The following is a 10,138-nucleotide window of genomic DNA, read 5'->3' as shown; positions in this document are numbered from 1 at the left end:
GAGAGCAATAGATTGATGACGATGTCCATGGAAAGGTTTTCGTTAATGAGCTGCATCTTAATCAAAGTGGGGGAGAAACAAGAAGAATCCATGAGAGTTTACATTTTATTATGTTCACATTATCGTTGTGCAGGATGTCCTATTTCTGTGTTGGTCCCTGAAGGCAGCATCTCCCTGGTCCAATGGGATTCCTCCATGTGATTTTGGATTATTGCAGTAAATAATCTAAACGTTTATGATACTTCAGTTCATCTCCTGGAAAGTCATGTGTGCAAAACGACTGAATAAATGAGATTTAGGTTATTCTGAAAAAGTAGTTGTTATAGTTTTTAAAAACAGGCCTTATTTACTTCTTTATCCAATACTTTTTCCACTTTTTGATGGATTTGTTCACTTTGGAAACAGAGCGAGAAAAACAGATATTTCTCAGCGAACTAAAGGCTGATGAACTGATATACAAACGGTCATTTTTCCTGGTGTTTTATTCCTATAATGATGCTGGGAAAATGCAGAGATGTCAAAAGTACACACATCCTTTACTCAAGTAGAAGTAAAGAGGGCTCTGAAATGTCCTTCAGTAAAAAGTACCCATAACTAGCAGCTGTTTTAAAGAGTACCTGACCTCCCTTTATATTAATAGAACAATAATGTCATTGTTAGCTAATGAATGTTTCCATGCTGAACAACGGCAACATGACAACGTTTTCATTGGTCCCTCTTCTTTAGAGAAGACCAGGAAATGATGGATACACGGATCGTGTTCAAATCAATAGGCACGCAATGACTCTAAATAATAATGATCACGCCACCAAACACACATTCAAACTAAAGGAACCAGCCTGTTTGGGAAATGTGAGAAGTAGAAAGTACAGGTATTTGGGTTCAACATGTAAGAAGTAGAAAGTACAGGTATTTGGGTTCAACATGTAAGAAGTAGAAAGTACAGGTATTTGGGTTCAACATGTGAGAAGTAGAAAGTACAGGTATTTGGGTTCAACATGTAAGAAGTAGAAAGTACAGGTATTTGGGTTCAACATGTGAGAAGTAGAAAGTACAGGTATTTGGGTTCAACATGTAAGAAGTAGAAAGTACAGGTATTTGGGTTCAACATGTGAGAAGTAGAAAGTACAGGTATTTGAGTTCAACATGGAAGAAGTAGAAAGTACAGGTATTTGGGTTCAACATGTAAGAAGTAGAAAGTACAGGTATTTGGGTTCAACATGTAAGAAGTAGAAAGTAAAGGTATTTGGGTTCAACATGTAAGAAGTAGAAAGTACAGGTATTTGGGTTCAACATGTGAGAAGTAGAAAGTACAGGTATTTGAGTTCAACATGGAAGAAGTAGAAAGTACAGGTATTTGGGTTCAACATGTAAGAAGTAGAAAGTACAGGTATTTGTGTTCAACATGTAAGAAGTAGAAAGTACAGGTATTTGGGTTCAACATGTAAGAAGTAGAAAGTACAGGTATTTGGGTTCAACATGTAAGAAGTAGAAAGTACAGGTATTTGTGTTCAACATGTAAGAAGTAGAAAGTACAGGTATTTGTGTTCAACATGTAAGAAGTAGAAAGTGGTCAGAAAAATAAGTAGTGGAGTAAAGTACTGATACCAGCAGAAACATGTACTTGAGTACAGCAACGAAGTATTTGTACTCCACTACTTCCCACATCTGTGAAAAAGTATGTTTAACACAGAATAGTCGATGTAAATATTCAGTTTCCTCTTCCTCTCATCATCCTCCATGTTTGTTCTGTGTTTTTCAGGGACTCCGACACCGGGATGGAAAAAGAGGGCAGCGTCTATTTCTGAATCCGTTTTATTATGAAACTCCATTAAATCTCCTGTCCCCTCCTCTCTGAGCACACTTTCATTTTTCAGGATCGATCAATAGCAGCCTCTGAACCTTTGTCTTTTCCAGAGGTTTAAAGTAACTAAGTACATTTACCCAAGTACTTTACTTAAGTACAATTTTAAGGTCAATCATTATAAAACATATCATATATATTATTCTGAAATGGACCAATCTGCACAATGACTACTTTTACTGTCGCTACTTTCACTATATTTTGATGAGAATACTTTTCTACTTTCACTTGAGGAACATTTTGAATGCAGGACTTTTACTGAAACAGAGTATTCCTACACTCTGGTACTTCTACTTTTACTCAAGTACAAGACCTGAGTACTTCTACTTTTACTCAAGAACAAGATCTGAGTACTTCTACTTTTACTCAAGTACAAGATCTGAGTACTTCTACTTTTACTCAACTACAAGATCTGAGTACTTCTACTTTTACTTAAGAACAAGATCTGAGTACTTCTACTTTTACTCAAGTACAAGATCTGAGTACTTCTACTTTTACTCAAGAACAAGATCTGAGTACTTCTACTTTTACTCAAGTACAAGATCTGAGTACTTCTACTTTTACTCAAGTACAAGATCTGAATACTTCTACTTTTACTGAAGTACAAGATCTGAGTACTCGCCATGTCCAACGACAGCAGCCTCCTCGGCGTCTGGGAGGCCTCTGATTGGTCGGAAACGTCGCAGTGCCCGCCCTCTGTTGGCGGAGCCACTTTCCTGATCGTGGCGTACAGCGTTGTCATAGCGATAGGGTTGCTGGGCAACGCTGGACTGGTGTTCATCATCGCCCGGCAACAGGAGTTACGCAACGTCACCAACATCCTGATCGCCAACCTGTCGTGCTCCGACATCCTGATGTGTGTGGTGTGTCTGCCCGTCACCGTCATCTACACACTGATGGACCGCTGGGTGCTGGGGGAGGCGCTGTGTAAGGTCAGCACACACACACACACACACACACACACACACACACACACACACACACACACACACACACACACACACACACGCACACACACACACACACACACACACACACACACACGCACACACACACACACACATTGACTTACATGCATTTCCTGGAGACTTATCCTAACCTTAACCATAACCAAGTCTTCACCCTACAATTAATGATTCCCCTCATGTGACACACACACAGACACACACACAGACACACACACACACACACACACACACACACACAGACACACACACACACACACACACACCACACACACAGACACACACACACACACACACCACACACCAGACACACAACACACACACACACACACACACACAGACCCACCAGCACACACACACACACACCACACACACACACAGACCACACACAGAGACCACACACACACACACACACACACACACACACACACACCACACACACACACACACACACACACCACACACACACACACACACACACACACAGACCACACACACACACACACACACCACACACACACACACAGAGACACACACACACACACACACACACACAGACACACACAGACACCACACACACACACAGACACACACATACACACACACAGACACACACACACACACACACACACACACACACACCACAGACACACACAGAGACACACACACACACACATACACACACACACACACACACACAGCACACAAGACGACACACACACACACACAGACACACACACACACACACACACACAGACACACACACATACACACACACAGACACACACACACACACACACACACACACACATACACACACAGCACACACACCACACATACACACCACCACGACACACACACTACACACACACACACACACAGACACACAGACACACACACACACACACACACACACAGACACACCCACACACACAACACACACACACACACACAGACACACAGACACACACACACTAGTGTGTGTAGTTGAGGTCTACTAGAATAGATTCACATTGTTCAATGTTCCAAACTCACATTGGTTTCTCATACAGCATCTCTGTATAGTATGTGTATTCACTCTCTGTCCTACACGACTTGTTGGAGCTCCTGCCCCCCCCCCCTCTCTGTGAGCCCACTGTGCTCTGATTGGTCAGCTCGCCCACTCTGTTCTGATGAGTCCACCACCGTTACAGCGGAACATCAGTGATTATGTTTTACAATGGCGTTTGTTAACAACCAGAAAATGACACCAGTAATGACAAACAGATGAGAATGCTGCGTGGGGTCTGGGTGGCGGGACGTTGCGCTGCTGGAGCGGACAGTGTGAGCTGGCCATAGCCGCGGGAAGTAGGGGTGCTGGGGGTGCTGCAGAATCTGGAGAATCACAGAACGACCGCCCTTAATGTGTTTTTAAATGGCATCATGGAGCTGGCTTACTGGTGTCGTTTCCTGGTTGCTGCTTGGGGTCTGCGAGACAGCGAGACACAGCGAAACCCAGCCCGAGCGCGCACACACCCGCAGCCTGGCTGTGAGTCTGTGTGTGCTCAGGCCGAGCCTCGCCGCGTCTCGCCGTCTCAGGCTGAGAAATCCGCGGAGCTGCAGCTGAGAAAAGATTGAGTGTGTGTGTGTTTGTGTGTGTGAGGAAGTCCGTGGATTGGTCCAGCCGTTACGTCACTATACTCAGGAAGAAAAAAATGGAAAAAGAGAAATGTCCAACGTTGTTCTGGGGCAGCATAGACAGGTCTTCTCTGTGTTAGAGTTTTACTCTCTACAGGGTGTACTTTGAGGGTTTGTGACTCTGCAGACCGTTTACATGCAGAAAAACCTACATAACACAAGGGGACGGGTAAGAACCGGAAAAGCATGACATGGGAGCTTTAAGATGAGAAAGATTCTGAGAAAAAGTCATAAGTATCAGACAACGTATATATGTTCCCAGAGCCCTATCTTCCCTCAGTTCAGTATTCTGTTACCTCTCATCCAGTAACCTTTTCAACATGTTTCAACACAGAGAAACATGTCCACCTGTCTCCTGACTCTCTGTCCCAGGTGACTCCCTTCGTGCAGTGTGTCTCGGTGACGGTCTCTGTCTCCTCTCTGTCCCAGGTGACTCCCTTCGTGCAGTGTGTCTCGGTGACGGTGTCTGTGTTCTCGCTGGTTCTGATCGCTCTGGAGCGCCACCAGCTGATCCTCCATCCCACCGGCTGGTCCCCTGCAGCCGGACACTCCTACCTGGCTGTGGGCTTCACCTGGCTGCTGGCCGGCGTCATCTCCATCCCCTTCCTCTCCTTCAACATCCTCACCAACGACCCCTTCCAGAACATCAGCCTGCCTGCTAACCCCTTCAGGTGAGCCCACAGATTCAGGTGTATCTTAGTGTTAGAAACCTCTCACTGGTCCCCGGCTTGAGCTTCAACCTCAGGATCCATGTATGTGTGATCCTCTCCAGAATGGAAGTAGTCATCACATACAGAGCACGATAGGCAATAAACTGCTCTTACACTTCATAACAAACGAGGTAAAACAATTTATAATTCCCCAAGTATCAACAGCAACACTGTATATTTAAATATATATATATTGTATTTGTTGTACTTGTACGGACACTTGTGTGAGGTAATTACACGTTTCATGTTTTTTCCGCCTGCGTTGAAATGTAATCCCTCAGAAGCTTCTGTTGTCGGCCTTGAACAACGAGATAGTTTCTTATATTTGACTAAAGTCATTGATCAGAGCGCTGTTTCCACACTTGGCTGCTCCTGATTGGACGGGAAGTCGCTGCGTTTGACTGGCTGAGCAGAGAGAGATCTGAGGAACACCACAGGGTTTTAATTGGACATCTTTCACAACATGGGTCACTGAATACTGAAGGTTTCTGGACTCATCATCAGTCACAGCTTCAGACCCATGATCTAATGTCTCTGAGAGCTTCATGGACCCCACAGAGGGGGGTGTGACCTTTAGGTACGATGAATGTGTGAAGGACTGTTTCTCAAAGTGAGGACCTTTTGTGGGAATGTCAGGATTTCATTAATGAACTCGTTTCAGACTCCGGTTCAATGCGTACACAATATTCACTTTTTTCTTTACTGACTGAAATGCAATATAATTAACGGGTAGTGTGCAGAGAGGGGGTCATTAAGCTCTATATCATCATTATTACTTATGTACTATTTACTAAAGTACTCAGATCCTGTGCTTCGGTAAAAGTAGAAGTACTCAGATCTTGTACTTGAGTAAAAGTAGAAGTACTCAGATCTTGTACTTGAGTAAAAGTAGAAGTACTCAGATCGTGTACTTGAGTAAAAGTAGAAGTACTCAGATCTTGTACTTGAGTAAAAGTAGAAGTACTCAGATCTTGTACTTCAGTAAAAGTAGAAGTACTCAGGTCTTGTACTTGAGTAAAAGTAGAAGTACTCAGATCTTGTACTTGAGTAAAAGTAGAAGTACTCAGATCGTGTACTTGAGTAAAAGTAGAAGTACTCAGATCTTGTACTTGAGTAAAAGTAGAAGTACTCAGATCTTGTACTTCAGTAAAAGTAGAAGTACTCAGGTCTTGTACTTGAGTAAAAGTAGAAGTACTCAGATCTTGTACTTGAGTAAAAGTAGAAGTACTCAGATCTTGTACTTGAGTAAAAGTAGAAGTACTCAGATCTTGTACTTGAGTAAAAGTAGAAGTACTCAGATCTTGTACTTGAGTAAAAGTAGAAGTACCAGAGTGTAGGAATACTCTGTTACAGTAAAAGTCCTTCATTCAAAATGTTCCTCAAGTAAAAGTAGAAAAGTATTCTCATCAAAATATAGTTAAAGTAGCGACAGTAAAAGTAGTCATTGTGCAGATTGGTCCATTTCAGAATAATATATATGATATGTTTTATAATGATTGATCATGAAAGTGTTCTCAAAGCTGGTAAAGGAGCAGCTAGTTTGAATGACTTTGTATACTGCAGGGTAGCTTGTGGATTTACTCCAGGTGGAACTAAAGTCTGATTTAACACTTGATTAGATTTCACATCAGTCATCCACATCTGTGAAGTAACTAAAGGGATTAAATACATGTAGTGGAGGAAAAGTACACCATTTACCTCTGAACTGTAGTGGAGTATAAGTACCCCCTCTCTCTCTCCTCAGGGACCATGTGATCTGCACACACTAACCCCCCCCCCCCCCCCTCTCTCTCTCTCCTCAGGGACCATGTGATCTGCACACACTAACCCCCCCCCCCCCCCCCCCCCTCTCTCTCTCTCCTCAGGGACCATGTGATCTGCATGGAGCTCTGGCCCTCAGACCAGCACCGGCTCCTCTACACCACCTCTCTGCTGATCTTCCAGTACGGCCTGCCTCTGCTGCTGGTGCTGCTCTGCTACCTGAGGATCTTCCTCCGCCTGAGGAGACGCAGGTCTGTCCAGCTGTCTTTAATAACAACACGCATCTTTCTCCTCCTGAGGCCACCTGATGAGATAAAGGTCTTTATTCCACCTTCATCTCACTGAGCAGTGATTCAAGATTCAAGGCTTTTATTGTCATTTGCACATTAGCTACAGTGGAGATATATCAATGACATCTTAGGTCACAGGCTCCTCCAACGGTTCAACACAATAAAACAGAGAGAATAGTTAAAATAGTGCAAGTAGTACAAATGAAATAGAACAGTGTCACAGGATGTTTGTCTTACTATATCCAGATTCTACAGACTGTTTAAAGGTGGGGTATACGTTGAGAAACCGGCTCGAGATCGCTAGAATTTGAAAATACACAACCGGAGAAAATCTGCCACTTCCTCACAGAGCCCCTCCTCCAACACACACGAACGCGCACATGACCAATGAGGGCACGAGATAAGTTTGTGCACAGATGGAAGGCTGACAGGCAGGTAGGCCATCCAGTTATTTTAGCCGGGCCGGCTCAGATGATTGGTCGTACTTTTTACAGTACTACAGCTTCCACAGATGATATTTATTTATGTATTTTTTGTCAAAGCACTTCAGATATTCATTGCTATCTGGATGTTAAGAGCATTCCATGGAATATAACAACAAGTGTATCTCGAGCCGGTTTCTCAAACTTACCTACCCCACCTTTAAGTTTGATCCAGCCCAACTGCATCTGAATACAGTTCAGAAATGCTACTGTAAACAAAATAAGAGAAACCTATTATATCAGCTAAAGTCTCAGGATGTTGGTCTTACTATATCAAGATACAGAAGCACTGAGAGGCATTGAGACAAACACTTTGTTTGTTAAGGTACATATTTTGTAATGTAATAACCGTGCACAATGTTCTAATTAGGACTAAGCTATCATACCAACAGATTACAAAGTCATAAACACAGTGAAGCTCAAATTGGACCCAAAAAGATCATGCAGAACCAACATGGCAGCAGTTTGGTCCCTGCATCTGAATACAGTTCAGACATGTGAGAATGTAAACAAAGTAAGAAAAACCTATATATGATATCAGCTAAAGTCAGGGTGGTAGCAGACATTTGGTTAAGCTGTCCTACATGCAGCTTTCTCCTCCTGGAAACACAAATCAGATCCAGCCCAACCGGGTTATAAAACACAGGAGAGGAAACTATTTTTATCAGACTAGAAAATAGATCAACAGAATAGTTTTTCCCTCATTTGCTTCTCAGGGCTCCCCGAACACCAGTCCTTTAGGCGCTCTATTTATATTTATATTCCCCAGCATTGAGCCGGGGGTTCAGTTTGGATTCAGAAGATTGACACCAGGCTTCCTGCAGAGCGGAAATGTACATTTGTTACAGCAGAAAAGCTCAATGTTACCTAAGAAGCATGCATCAAATATATATGTATAGATATGCATTGTGCCGGGGGTTCAGCGTGGTATTTCAGAAGCTTGACCCCAGACCTCCTGCTGTGTTTCAGGGACATGTTGGATCACAGCCGCAGGACTCAGAGCGCTCACAGGATCAACGTCATGCTGCTCTGCATCGTGGTGGCCTTCGCTCTGTGCTGGCTGCCGCTCACCGTCTTCAACACTCTGTTCGACTGGCACCACCAGGCGCTCCCCGACTGCCAGCACAACGCCGTGTTCTCCGCCTGCCACCTCACGGCCATGGCCTCCACCTGCATCAACCCCGTGGTGTACGGCTTCCTCAACAGCAACTTCCAGAGGGAGCTGAAGGCGACGCTGCAGCGCTGCCGGTGTGGAGGCGGACCGGCCGAGATCTACGAGAGTTTCCCTCTTTCCACGGTGGGCAGCGAGGGCACGACTAAAAACACGTCCATGAACAGGATGGGGTCCGTGTGCGTGCTGTCGCCAAAACTCGAGATCAGTTCGGCTGTACGGGACAAAACAATACCGGCTAACACCTGAGGAAGAAGTTTGGCTGACACCTGAAATACTACGTTACTGTTCATAACTTTGCCGGCAGATTGAAACTGCACTCCAGCCGGTTGTTGGGCATATTGAGGTCGACTGATGTAGCTTTACAAAAGACAGGTACATAATCGTGTAAATGGACTCTGTTGAGGGACAAAAGAGCTGCAAGAACGGTCTGTTCGCTAAGCCCCGCCCCCCTTTTGGTAACCCTTGCTATAGCAACGATAACACCTGAGAGAGCAGTTTGGTTGAAACCTGAAATACTATATAATACTACTTATATAATATAACTTTACCGGCAGATTTAAACCTAACTCCGGCCGGTTGTTGGTCGGATTGTGGTCGACTGTTATAACTTTACTTACAACAGGTAAGAAAGGTACATAATCGTGTATTTCTTTTTATAATGAGCAGCGATAACACTTGAGAAAGCAGTTATGTTGACAGCTGAAATACCACTTCAACTTTACTGTGCATAACTTTACCGGTAGATTGTAATTCACTCCGGCCGGCTGTTGGACTCGACTGATGTAGCTTTGCTTAGAAAATACAGGTACATAATCGTTTAAATGGATTCTGTTGATGGACAAGGAGAGAAAAAACCAAAAAAGCTGAAAGAACAGAATGATCGCTAAGCCCCGCCCCCTTTGGTAACCATTAGCCGCTTTCACACCAAGTACTTTGCCATACTTAGTGCCCAGCACTTTGCCATACTTAGTGCCCAGCACTTAGTGCCCAGCACTTAGTGCCCAGCACTTAGTTCCCCCATGGAACTAAAGCAGATCGCGTTCACACCGGAATAAGTTCCCTGAGGGAGGATTACGCAAATGAAGCCGCTGACGTCACTTCTTCTTCTTCTTCTGCTTTGGGTTTACTGGCAGGCCGCAAACAACTTCACGGCGTATACTGCCACCCGAAGTCCCCGGCCGGAAGTCCCCGGAGTTGGGGAATGGCTTCAGTAGA

The 10,138-nt window shown here is 44.1% G+C and overlaps 1 protein-coding gene across 1 annotated transcript; it reads left to right on the top strand.

Annotated features, from left to right (window-relative positions):
* Positions 1–2,487: 2,487 nt before the first annotated feature.
* npy8ar (neuropeptide Y receptor Y8a) lies at positions 2,488–9,718 on the top strand. The gene is made up of 4 exons (XM_034130781.1): positions 2,488–2,796; positions 4,936–5,177; positions 7,082–7,228; positions 8,719–9,718. The coding sequence occupies exons 1-4, from the start codon at positions 2,488–2,490 to the stop codon at positions 9,167–9,169; spliced, it is 1,149 nt and encodes a 382-aa protein (XP_033986672.1). The 3' UTR covers positions 9,170–9,718.
* Positions 9,719–10,138: the final 420 nt, after the last annotated feature.

The sequence above is a fragment of the Trematomus bernacchii genome, unplaced genomic scaffold, assembly GCF_902827165.1.
Source record: "Trematomus bernacchii unplaced genomic scaffold, fTreBer1.1, whole genome shotgun sequence".
Classification (NCBI taxonomy): Eukaryota; Metazoa; Chordata; class Actinopteri; order Perciformes; family Nototheniidae; genus Trematomus; species Trematomus bernacchii.
This window is presented reverse-complemented; position numbering and strand designations above follow the sequence as displayed.